General features: G+C 25.6%; 2 protein-coding genes across 3 annotated transcripts in view; both read right to left on the bottom strand.

The window, feature by feature from the left end:
* LOC122504799 overlaps nt 1-13,820 on the bottom strand; it is a 124,016-nt gene that overhangs the window by 28,481 nt on the left and 81,715 nt on the right. The gene's annotated exons all lie outside the window — the stretch shown is intronic.
* Nucleotides 5,548-6,647, bottom strand: LOC122504819 (titin-like). The gene is made up of 3 exons (XM_043616091.1): nt 6,509-6,647; nt 6,117-6,413; nt 5,548-5,932 (listed from the first exon to the last, which is right to left on the bottom strand). Exons 1-3 carry the CDS (start codon nt 6,570-6,572, stop codon nt 5,640-5,642), a joined length of 654 nt encoding a protein of 217 aa, XP_043472026.1. The 5' UTR covers nt 6,573-6,647; the 3' UTR covers nt 5,548-5,639.

The following is a 13,820-nucleotide window of genomic DNA, read 5'->3' as shown; positions in this document are numbered from 1 at the left end:
AGATTTTGAAATAAAAATTAATATAATTGGCATTCATCAATGATGACTATTAAAGTAGAATTAATAAAGGCAAATAAACCATTTGACGCATGCCATAGCTTTAAAATCAGATAAAAATTTTCTCGTCACACACACGAAAAAAAATCAAACCCTATCGAATGAATGCTCATTCGCTTTTGCATGAACACCTTTTTTGATTGTTGTATTTATATATCTGAATTTCTCAAACGTTTTTTTTTAAATAAATACACACAAACAGAAACAGATATCGAGTATCTACTTTCATATTTGGAAAATAAAAAAAAAAATTCTGATACGATATACCTTTTTTTTTAATAATTGGATAATATTATTATGAAAATAAATATTTATTGTCTCGTCAAGTTTGTAATTCAATTCCCAAACAATGAAAAAGAGAAAATTCATCTCGTGCATCACGAAGAAAGCAATAATATTTATTGTTTTAACTTTCAATAAACATAAGTGAATGCTCAAGTAACTTTATGTTATTGGTTTTTCATTGCAATATTTACCTTTTGAATTTTTTTCTCATTCAAATAATAAGATAAAAATCAAATAATAATATAAAATCTTTGGGCAAAGAGAGATATTTATTTCAATAATTATTTTACAAATCCTCACGTGAAATACGTAATCAGTGAGCTTGAAAACTTTTGACTACCTAGTTTTAGACAAAATTGGAAGCTTTTTAAAAATTTTGGCCTCCATATTGGATCCGCCATTTTGAATTTCTAAAAACTGACATTTTTCAAATGAATTAGATAAATTTTCAATTTTTTTTAGTGCCATATTGGATCCGCCATTTTGAATTTCTAAAAACTGACATTTTTCAAATGAATTAGATAAATTTTTAATTTTTCTGATCGCCATATTAGATCCGCCATTTTGAATTTTTGATATCTGTTGGCAGATTCGTAATTTAAATTTTTAAAAATAAACACTTGGTTTTATTTTTTCAAGAAAATTTTACATTTTAGTCTCAGAGAGTATTTTGTCAAAATTTCCCTTGTGGTTATTCTTCATACTCTAAACACTCAACTCCGATGAGCAAGTGAATGCACTTTCTTTCATTTCTATATGTAGATCGCAGTACATTACAATATTTTTCAAAAATAGAAATTAAAAATTAAAAAACCATTTTTTTTTTTTTTTTTTTTTTTTGATGATGATGAATGATGATGAAAGAAAATTGATAAAAAAAATCTTTCATTGAAGAAGATTTCGTTTTTATTTTCCATGTTATTACCAATTTTATGTCGTAAAATGTGTAGGAATTTCTGTGGACTATTTATATTATGTTTTTTTTATGTTGTGACCGTAAAGTTTTGATTAATAACTGAATATAAAAAAAAAATGTAACCACATATAGTGAAATATTTCATAAACCAAATCACTCACTCAGTGAATTTTCCCAAAGGACATGTCACACTGTCTATATATATATATAAAATTTATGTAATTTTTGATAAGTGCACTTAGCCTTTGAAGTTAGTGGAATTGCTAATTGCGTGTGATCATCAATTTAGAGTAAATAATTATGTTTTATAATGTAAATATACTTTTATCTACACAAAATGACATTTTATTTTATGAAAAAGATCATTTTTAGCATTTTTAACGAGAATTACGATTTAAACTTGATTTCTAAATTAATATTTAAAATTAATAATTGAAAGTTAATAAATTTACTATTTGAAAAATAATTAATTAACTAGGTGCCAAACTATTATTTATGAGACGTAAATAATAGAAAAAAAATGTGTTCTTACTTCGAAATAAATAAAAATTGTTTTTTTCTTATCGAGTGATACATTTACATGAAATTCTTTCTTTTTTTTTAAACAAAGGCAAAAAATTCATGACATTTATTTTCGTTTGTGGAAATTCATCCTCTTTTCATGTGCAAACAAAAACTTACTAATCTGAATAGTTTCCTGGAAATAAATCGTCTTGGATGAGTAGATAGGAAACTTTAAATGTTTGGAGAAAAAAAGAATTCTTCTCGAAACTCAATTTTTTTTTCTCAACATGCACGAGAGAGAAAATTTCTTGGAATAAACTTTTTCACGAATGCCTTTTTTAAATTTCCACTATTTCACAAGTTTTATATACTTCAATTTTGTTTAATCGATTTTTAGAATATAATCACTTCTCGTAAAAAAAAATCTCGTATGATAGAAATTTCGATTTAAGAATATAAAGATGAAAGGAAACAAAATAGTATTAATTATATCTTATAAATGAAAATAAATTTAATTATATACTATTCTTTTATTATAACTATATAATTATTATATTTATTTTTGATCAGAAAAACCTATTGTCATTCTATTCAAGTGGTAAATAAATATTTAAAAAATTGCCGTCTGACTAAAACCTGTTTAAACTATTGATTTTGCAGTGAAAATTGTTAATAGAGAAATTGAAGCTAAATTTGACTACTATTTTCATTAAAAAAAATAGTTTTCAGTAAATTACCGTCGAAAACAATAAAATTTGATTTATAGTGAGAAACAGTAGTTTAATTTATTTTTAGTCAGACAAGGTATTTTTTACCACTTGTTCTAGGGAAAATAGTAGTAAAAATTTAGTTTTAGTCAGACATCTTTTTTTCATTCTTTTCACTGCAAAATCAGTAGTTTTAATAGATTTTAGTCAGACGGGAATTTCTTATAATATTCTTAAAATTAGTATATTAGTGGTAATAATAATTTTCGATCATATGATAAATTTTAAAAATATTTTTATGAAAAAAATTTTTTAAAATTAACTTTTAATATTTTAGAGAGTAAATAAAATTATATTTTGCTATAAAAGTGATAAAGAAAGAGAGTAACTTTCTAAGAGTGTGTACTTCTTTATCCCCCTTTTAGTAATATTTTTTGTCCCGTTTATAATCAAGCAGAGGTAAAAATTTTGAAAAATTTGAATTTTAAAATTTTTTTCACAACAGTAAAAGAAAAAGAGAATGAGTGAATTTCCAGTAATATGTTATTATTTCTTCTACGTCATTGCTTTTATCTCGTTAATTCCCTGCGAAAAATAGAAAAAAATTTTGTAATATTTTTGAAAATTTATATTTTCTCCACAAGAGTGAAAAAAAGCGATGAGTAAATTTTCAAAAAAACATGACGTCATTACAGCCTCTACGTCATCTCTTTTGTCCCTTTTATTTACCAGCGAAATGTAGAAATATTTATTAAAAATCTTTCAAAAATTTTATTTTTGTACATTAGAGTTATCAAATTTTAAATTTTATTTTCTTAATTTATTTCTAAAAAAATTAGAAAATTATTTAACAAAAATTTCAAGTTTTATTTATTATTATTATTATTATTATTATTATTATTATTATTATTATTATTATTATTATTTATTATTATTATTATTTTTATTTATTATTATTATTATTATTATTATTATTATTATTATTATTATTATTATTATTATTATTATTTATTTATTTTTTTTTCTTTTTCTTTTTAATATTGTAATGTTTTATTTTATGAAATCCGAGGCCTTCTATTTAACTATTTTTTTCTCTAAGCAAATTCACAGAAAAAGTAAAAAATGGCGCCTGACTCGGTGCAACTGATTTTCTACTATTTTCATAAAATTTCCAAACAGAATTCAATTATTTAAAAAAAAAATGTTTTGTTAAAATCATCATAAGAATTTAATTCTTTTCATGAATAAAAAAAATTCGTTGAAGGAATTCAATTTATTAGCAGGATAAGAAAGAAGTAAATATTTTTTATATAGAATTCACAGAAAAACTACATAGAAATTTATTTTTTCCAACATTTGCAAAAATAGAAACAAAATAAAAAACTGTTTTCAACAAAAGGTAACATCTTCTAGATATTGTCGTAAAAAACTTTTCTTTTCTTTCTCTCTCAAAATTGTATTTTCTTGACTTTTTCCACGGTTTGCTTTTATCGTATCTACCCCTCTTGTTATATCGCATGTCATATCATAAACTCACAGTATATACGATTCAATTTCCTTTATAAATTTCTTTTTAATGTTAAATTTCAACAGTTTTTCAAAAATATATTATTGAAAAAAAAATAGTTTCTTTTTGAAAATAACATCTATTTTTTTCTCAGTTAAAAAAATTTACATCCACTTGCTTTCTTCTTTATTTACAAAATAAATTGATTCTCCAGAATAAAAAATGATTTTTTTTTTTAATAATTCTTAAAAACTTAGTGTGTGTGTGTGTGTGTGGAAAGTTATAAAAAAATAGTTTTGAAACTTGACATTCTTTTAAGTTATATAATTGTAAAATTTAATTTCCCCAACACTAAAAGCTTTTTATTTGCCTGATGGCAATATAAATTCGAATGTTTAAAAACAAAGTGTTTTCTCGTGTGTGATAAAAAACTTTGCGTGGTTCTTTTTTTTTTTTTATTTTAGAAAGTTTTTACCCCACAAAATCGGTAAAAATCAATTTCACGAGATTGATTGGTTTGGTGGGAGGAGAGTTATATGGAAAAAAAAGGTCAAGAGCTCAAATGAATCTCGGGACGCAGCTAAAACATCAAATATCCTCCCCATTTTTCTCGCAAGTTGCCATTTCCTCTTTTTCTTTCGTTTTACTTTTGCTCTCTTTCTCTCTTACTATTTTTTGTTTTGTTTTTGTCACGTGTCTGCAAAAGATTTACGAGGAAAAAGTAATTTTTTTTTCTTTATCGTACAAAGTATTATGTACATGTAGTTTGTAAAAGGGTAATTTTTAAAGTGGTGAGTCATATCCGTCTGGGAATATATTTTTCGGTTTTTCTTTTTGGGAAGGAAAAAATTGATCGGCTTTTATGTATAGATATATTTTTATGTTTATTTGTACATGCATAGTAAACAAGAGTTGGGAGCATGAAACACGTTCTTCTAAAAATTAATTCAGTGGCATAAAAAAGTACTTTTTTCTTTCGATACTTAAAAAAAAATTCTATACCACATATTAAAAAATATTCTACAAAATTTTGAATGTTTTGAATTATTTTTTTAATTAAAATTTTGGAATTGAATAATTTTTAAATTGTAGCGTCAGGACGATAGAAAGAGACAGATAGTGTACTTAACGTCCCCTCTTCTTTCTCTCTCTAGAGGCGCATGCGCATGGGACGTTACTAGTAATTTTAAAACTAGGTGAAGGTACAGTTTTAAAAATATTCACAATTTCTTTTAATTGTTAACTTTAGCGTTTATTTATTCGTCAAAATACTTGAATTAAAAATTGGTTACATAAATATTAAATTAAATTTGAATAAATTTAAACCATAAATAATTAAATTAATAAACTTTTTAGACCTAATTTAAAAATAATCTTTAATCAAGATTTCTAATCACGATTTTAATCATGATTTTTTAATCATGATTTCTAATCACAATTTATTAACATCTTCAATCACAATTTATTAACATCTTTAATCACAATTTTTAATCACAATTTTCAATTATTTATTTATATTTTTATTTATAAATGGGTAAAATCATTATTTTAAATAACAATTTTTAATCATGATTTTAAATCAGTTTAAATACAAATTTTTTATTTAGCCTATTATTAGAGATGTTGTGCGAGAAAAATTTGAATGCTCCTTTTTAAAATATTGTCACGATGTCCTAACTTCGTCGCTCAGAATATATTGGGAAGAACCTTTGTTATTAAATGCAGAAACGTAAAAAATATATTTGCAAGAAGGACCGAGTCCAGTTAATTTATATTGTGGATTTTCTGAACTATCAATATATTTAAAAGAAATTATCGTTCTCTTTGGATAAAATTTATAAGCCAAAATATTGTAGGAAACAAATTTGAAACTATTCACAGGTTTTTGCCATTGAATAGTAGAAGTTGTATTTGTGGTTTCCAAAATTTTGAGATCACTTGGCATTTCAGGTACGTCTACAAAATGAAATTATTTTTTTTTTAAATAAAATTACTGAATAAAATCTCAAAAATATAAATTTTTTTCTTTCATAAGAACTTTGCATTGAAATGGATCAAATCTTTAAGTTAAATATTTTTTCGATATTTTTGAAAATATTACGTACCCCATGAAGGTCTTAAAAAATAAAAAATTTTATACCTGAAGGATTGTCAGTTGTGACCTCTCTGCTCGAGATATTTGCAAATTCCCATGAATCATTATCCATATTTTTATCAAAAACTTCAAATACATAAGTCGTGCCCGGAGTGAGTTTAGAAATTCGGCAAATTTGAATATTTTCGCTACTAGCTTTTTTATCACATTTCATAAGACTTCTCATCATTGTAGATCTATTTTTGTTCATTGCTACAATTAAATTCCATTCGTAATCTCTTCCATTTTTAATGAATTTCAAATTTACACTCACATCAGTGACATCAAGTATTTCTAGTGATTCTGTGAAATTAAGTTTTAATTTTCAATTCTCTCCGGAAATAATGTTTAATACTAAATTCTGTCAGAAAAAATAATAAAAATTTTGCAATTCTCACCTTTGATACCAATTGTCAATTTTATAAATATTGCGGCAAACAGGATAATAATAGGAATTTTCATTTTAATAACTTTCTAATAACGCTTACTTATCTCTATTGTGTATGCGAAATTTTAAACTTGAATGAACTAGAAAAATAATAATTTACAGATGTATATATATATATATACAAATATATATTTATACTGAAATTAGAACACGTGTCAGTCGTGAAGATTAACAAAATTAATTCTTCCGGCGGTGTCAATATTTATTTAAATATAAAAGAACACCTTCGGAATCGTGGGTTACAAAATTCTATTAGGCAATAATTTCTAAATTATTTACAAATGAAATTTATTGTCTGTTATTTATTCGGAAAAAAATACTTTTTACAAAATATTACTGATTTACATTTTATAAAATAGATAAAAGAATTTTTTTCTTTTTGGAAATGAATTTAAATAAAAATCTCAATTTAAAATTCTGAAATATTGCAGAATTGCGTGATGTAATATATTAACATATTGCAACAATAGATCAATTAGTTTCATCACTTTATTCCATCTGATAAATATTTAAAGATGAATTGCATATTTTTAATTCTTTTCAAACTACAAAGTCCATTGTATTTTTAATAACTTAATTCCTCTTTATATTTTTCAAAAAAAATTTGTTTTCAATTTTACGAAAATTTTGATTAAAGAGAGTATTTAAAAAAAATTGAAAAATTTACTTTTAATTACTGCAAAAAATAATAATCAAATCAAAATAATAATAATTTTTTATTTTTTAAAATAATCACGTAAAAATTATACCTACTTTAAATAAAGTTTAATAAAATTATTTTTGAAAGTAATTAGGAAAAAGAAATTATATTTTAATATAAATATTTTTATGGTCACTGATTAGAAATACAAAGTCGATTTCTAAAAATTCAAAATGGCGGATTCAATATGGCGGACTCTTAAATACTTTTAGAAGATAAAATCTTAAAATTAAAAAATTCTTACAGGACATGCAAATATTAATTTAAACAAAAATAATTACAAAAATAATTATTTTATTTTTATTTATAACTTAAAAGTGTTAAGTTAATTAATTAAAATTATAATCAGCACTTCAGGGCTCGGATCGTCTTTAAGACTCAAAAAAAGTCGCTTTAGTCGCATAAATTTACAACAAAAGTCACAAAAAGTCGCATAAAATTTCCAAAAGAAGTCGGAATTCTTCTTTGAAATTCAATTATTTTCAAAAGTAATAAAATTCTTCGCAGAAATTCAATTATTTTCAAAAACTTTTTTAAATTTTTCCTCAAAATTTTATAAACAATAAAATTCATCATAAAAATTTAATTGTTTTCAAAAGTTCTAATAAAATTCTTTGCAAAATTCAATTATCTTCAAAACTAAGAAAATTCTTTACAGAAATTTAATTATTTTCAAAATTTTTTTTTTAAATTCTCCTCAAAATTTCAATTATGTTTAGAAATATCAAAATTCTTCTGCAAAATTCAATTACTTTTAAACATTTAAAAAAAAATCTGTTAAAGATTTCAATTATCTTTGTGAATAAGAAAATTCTTCTCTGAAATTCAATTATTTGCAAAGAATTTTAATAAAATTCTTGTCAAAATTTAAATTATCTTTACAAATAATAAAATTCATCGTAGAAATTCAATTATTTCCAAAAATAATAAAATTCTTCGCAAAATTTCAATTATTTTCACAAATATAAAATAAAATTCTTCTTATGAATTCAATTATTTTCAAATATTAATAAAAATATTTGCAATAATTCAATTAAAAATTCACAGGAATTCAATTATTTTTGAAAAACTTTAAAATTCTTGGCAGTTATTTTTTTTTTTTTTATAAATTAATAAAATTCTTCAAAGGAATTGAATTATTTTCAAAAAATAATTGAACTCTTCGCATGATATCAATTTTATTTTCGAAAATTCGTCAAATTTATCGTAAAAATTCAGATTTTTTCAATTATTACTAAAACTCTTCTCAAGAAATTCAATTATTTTGAAAAATTTTGATTAAATTAATGATAATAATTAAATTATTTTCAATACAAAATTTTAATTAAATTTCATTGAAAAAATTGAATTACTTTCAAAAATTTTAAATCAATTCTCTACAAGATTTCAATTATTTTTATAATTAACAAAATTTTCTTTGCCGAAGTTTAATTATTTTAAGGAATTTTAATAAAATTCTTCGCAAAAATTTAATTCAATTTTTGACGGGAAATAAATTTTTTTTTTTAATTTTTAATAAAAATTTTTGTAAGAATTCAATTATTTTCATAACTTTTAATAAAATTTTCCGTAGAAATTCAATTATTATTTGCCAAAATTAATCAAATTCATCCTAGAAATTCAATTATTTTCAAAAGTAATAAAATTCTTCGCAGAAATTCAATTATTTTCAAAATTTTTTTTTTTGAAGTCAATTTTTAAAAATTCAAAATGGCGGATTCAATATGGCGGACTCCTCAATGCTTTTAGAAGATAAAACAGGGACGCATGATTATTCCCCAAATGTCATTTTTCCGAAATGTCATTTTACCGAACTGCACTTTTGCGAATAGTCATTTTTGCGAAAAGCCATTTTTGCGAATCGCCATTTTTACGAATTGTCACTTTTGCGAATTGACATTTTTACGAATCGCCATTTTTACGAATTGTCACTTTTGCGAATCGACATTTTTACGAAATGTCATTTTTGCGAATAGCCATTTTTGCGAAAAGTAATTTTTACGAATTGTCGTTTTTGCGAATTGTCATTTTTGCGAAAAGCTATTTTTGCGAATTGTCATTTTTGCGAAATTTCATTTTTGAGAAATGTCATTTATGCGAATTGTCACTTTTGCGAATCGCCATTTTTACGAATTGTCACTTTTCCGAAAAGTCATTTTTGCGAATTGTCATTTTTGCGAAAAATACAATAGTGAATCTATATATACCTACAAGTTTACTATTTTATTTTTCGCAAAAATGACAATTCGCAAAAATGACTTTTCGGAAAAGTGACAATTCGTAAAAATGGCGATTCGCAAAAGTGACAATTCGCATAAATGACATTTCTCAAAAATGAAATTTCGCAAAAATAACAATTCGCAAAAACGACAATTCGTAAAAATTACTTTTCGCAAAAATGACATTTCGTAAAAATGTCGATTCGCAAAAGTGACAATTCGTAAAAATGGCGATTCGTAAAAGTGACAATTCGTAAAAATGGCGATTCGTAAAAATGTCAATTCGCAAAAGTGACAATTCGTAAAAATGGCGATTCGCAAAAATGACAATTCGCAAAAATTACTATTCGTAAAAATGACATTTCGCAAAAATGGCTTTTCGCAAAAATGACTATTCGCAAAAGTGCAGTTCGGTAAAATGACATTTCGGAAAAATGACATTTGGGGAATAATCATGCGTCCCGATAAAACAATGGCATTATTAAATTTGTACCGAACGTAAAAATATCAATTTTACTTTTAACAATAATTCCAAAAAATATTATTTTTATTTACAACTTAAAAGTGTTAAGTTAATTAATTAAATGTTATTCGTTAAGTTAATTAATTAAATGTTATTCGTTAAGTTAATTAATTAAATAAACAGAACTTTAAAGTTCAATGTGTACTTTAACAAAAAAAATAATTCAATTTAATGAAAGTAAATTTTCAAATATTAATTTTCTCATAATTTATAATGTCTAGTGTGTATTTTCATTGTGTGTACAAAGCGCCACGACGACGTTAATCTGAGGGATCATGTAATTAAAGACTCGAGGAACTTCGGAAGTTGTGGTTTCGAGTTTTGTAAGTTAAATAAGCGGTCACCGGACTGTAAATTTGCTGCCAATGTAATTAACATACGCAGCTGAGGTCGTTCTCTCTAGAAACACCCTTTTCAACTAAATATACCAGTATGTATATGTATGTATACATGACTGATACTGAAGCACATTTTGCCCTAGAGTAAGTGCCAATTAACCGACACGTGGGCTTTTGTCAAAAGATGGCTTATTTACACAAGACCGTCTATATTGTTTTTCAAAAATAAAAAAAAAATAACAAGAAAAAGAGGCGTTAAAAATTAAAATACAAACTTAATTTGATTATTAAAAAACTATATTTTAATTTTATTCAAATACATTTAAATTTGGAAAAATATGACGCGAGTGGTTGAAGAAACATTATAATACCATAGTGGAATTCAAATAGTAAAGGAACTTTGCGAATTGGTAAATAAGTTAATCGGAGAGGGAATTTTACCGACTGTCGGTAATGTAGATCACTGATTCACCATACCGACCGATGGTAAGTCGGATAAGATGGCTACTTTGGGGAAACCACCGCTACCTGAAAAAGGACTTCTCCGATTAAAACGACAATAAATTGTAATATTCAATCAGTCTCTGTAAATTAACGTTCGAATAAACTAGTCATTAAATGAAACATATTAAATTAATTTTAATTAATTAATTTCAATTAAATTAACATATCTAATTAATTAACATTAATTACGAATAACAAAAAATTATATTTCTTTTTTTTTCTGTCCCGAGTGAGCGGATTATGCAGAAAGCGGCAAATATGTCGCAGGGTAATTAATGAATCATAAATTAAATCCTTAATGAAATGTATAAACAATTCAATGAAAATAATTGTGAAAACAATTTATTTATATTTATAAATGAATGATATTATAAAGTACGTGAAATTGATTGTAATTTTCAAATTCACGCTTGTAAGGGGAAATTGGAGATATCATAAAATTTACTTTTATTGCGGGAGATAAAATTTTTTTCCCACTCGTGTAAAGTATTTAATTTTAAATGCTTTTTATTATAATATATGGCGTTAAAATTTTAGTACTACGTTTCACCAGAACTTTAGTGGTACAAAATTATTTTATTAAAAAAAAATATTGACATAAATTAACGTACCGAGGATGAATCAATTTTATTTCTTGATTGAAGAGATAAAGATGGAACGAACAGTTGGATTTGAGATCCGTGACTTGGATTTTCATACATACGCTGGACCCAAGAAAAGATGGATAAAATTTGCAGTTGTCATCAATAAAGACGAAGCTGATATGCAAGAAGAATTCAAATTGTTTTTATACTCCGGAGCTTAAGTACAACTTAAGATCCCGTGGACCAAGATCGAGCTAACGCGCAAGAACAACGGAAAAATAGTTACAAAGCGGCTATTCACAAAGAGGCAAGATATAGACTCGTTGAAAAATGGCAAAGGTTATTGGGATAGGAAATCCGCCACCTGGTTAAAAAAACCACAAATACTTTGATTATTACCTAACCCAAGCCTTGTCAGTTCATGGTTTCTTGTGGCAAGAATCTACAAAGGTTTAAAATTAGAAGAAAACTAAAGTATATGCTAGATGTGATACTTCAGTAAGCACCCTACTTTCCTGCGGGCATCAGAATTACTCCCGACTGAAATGCTAAATTTACTCGTTAGTAATTAAAATCAACGTCAATAACAGTCTCTATAATGGTTCAAAATTGAATCCTTGTCATTTATCATCAAAAGGAGAGTGCGGGTCCCAGGTATCTGTTTCCTGTCCAGAGGATTATTACCCATTTTTTACACTCGCAGTAAATAAAATGTTAGGATACAATAAATTCAAGACTAATAAAAATTTTAATGATTTCTTTCATTCAGTTCTGAAATAACTTCATAAAAATTAATTATTAATTAAGGTCCATAACTTTAGTTCTTAGGAATTACATGAACGTAAAATACTTTTCTAGTAATTCTTTCTTTACTTACTCGGCATGAATTCATAGAGGTATTGTGAAAGAAATTCAATTCTCAACGTATAGAAAAAAAAACTTTTTCTGTATTTAATTAAAAACTTTTATGAGACGAGAGAGAGACAGAGAGAGAGAGAGAAAGAAAGAAAAAGGCAAGTTTCGAGTAGTCTCAAGAAAGAAGGTAAATTTAAGAGAAAAAATTATTTTCCGTAAATCAATTTCAAACCCAGTATTCAATGAGCAAGAATAAATTAGTTTTCATCAAAAAAATAATAATACTTGAAATTATAATAAATAGTTTTCAACGAGGTTTTCAAAAATGAAATTAGTTTTCAATGGGTAAAATTTCATATTTAAACCCTCCAGAGTATATAAACTGTGTGGTATTTCTTTTTGACCCGTGAATGTAGAAAGAAAAGTGGAAAAAGTGATAAGCTTGTTTGAGGCGGCGGCATCTTAAAAAGAATTTTAAACACGACGATTAAACAACGCCTGAATGTCGAGATAACTTCAAGGGGAAAAGGAAGTTCCAAGCAATGAATTGGCCTTTAAACTCAGTGAGTGGAGTCTCGCGAAAAGAGAAAGAAGTGTAATTTCAGAGAGCGAGTTTCTTTGCTTATGCAAATATGTGCCGAAGAAATTCCAAAGGCAAGGATTAGAAACGCGATTCTTCTCGACTTATCCCCAAGATTTTCTAGTAAAACAAGGTTATCTCATTTTCTGAATTGAGCATTAGCCGAGAGAGAGAAAGAAATTACAATATTCTTAATCCACCTTTACACAGTTACACCTTACAGTTAATAAATATTTCAAATTAACCTTTCTTGTATTGTAACTCATTATAGTTTTATGAATACCACTACTAATTTTAAAATTGAATATATGAATAAAACTAGAATCCTACATTCCCAAATTTTATTTTCACAAAAAATTGAATTCTTACACAAAATGTAGTAAACTTTAATAATTTTCAATAACGGAATTCAACAAAATCTTCTTCTTGATCATTTTTCGCAGACAAAAATTAACTAAACTGTTCAATTCGTAGAGTAACCTACAGACAATTTTTAATTACTTGGAAGTTTATAGATCAACGTCGCGTCGATAACAAATTTTTACCGTCTGTCGGTAAAGTAGTAAGCTGATTAACCACACTAGACAATGTCATTTTTTAGTGACGTCTTCTTGCGTAAGACGTTCGATCGAAAACCCCTAAACGATTTCTTTTGGTAATCGCAATTTTAGAACTGCTTCTCCATCTAGCTGTTAGCAGCTCAAAAACAAAAGCGATAGTAGAAAGAGAATATCCAATGACTAATACACAAAATAATACAGGTAACAATTTTTTTGTCCTACCTGCACGAAAAGTATGTCATTTCGGGCACTTAAAGTGGGCGCAAAGTAACTAATTCTCGCCCGGGGTCGGGAAAGCGGGCGCAAAAGTTCTTTTACGCCTGCTGACGTCACACAAGCGGGCGCAAAAGTACTTTTGCGCCCGCTTCGCTCGTGCCCTCAATGCCATACTTTTCATGC

The sequence above is a fragment of the Leptopilina heterotoma genome, unplaced genomic scaffold (genome assembly GCF_015476425.1).
Source record: "Leptopilina heterotoma isolate Lh14 unplaced genomic scaffold, ASM1547642v1 Lhet_112, whole genome shotgun sequence".
NCBI classification, from domain to species: Eukaryota; Metazoa; Arthropoda; class Insecta; order Hymenoptera; family Figitidae; genus Leptopilina; species Leptopilina heterotoma.
The sequence above is the reverse complement of the archived record's forward strand: the minus strand, read 5'-3'. Positions and strand labels throughout refer to the sequence as shown.

Bases quoted from the DNA above. Each gene is read 5' to 3' on its own strand.
- LOC122504819 (XM_043616091.1), bottom strand. From the start codon at position 6,572: ATGAAAATTCCTATTATTATCCTGTTTGCCGCAATATTTATAAAATTG. The intron at 6,414-6,508 runs GTGAGAATTGCA...TTAATTTCACAG, and splicing joins ATTGACAATTGGTATCAAAG to AATCACTAGAAATACTTGAT. The intron at 5,933-6,116 runs GTATAAAATTTT...TTCATTTTGTAG, and splicing joins CACAACTGACAATCCTTCAG to ACGTACCTGAAATGCCAAGT.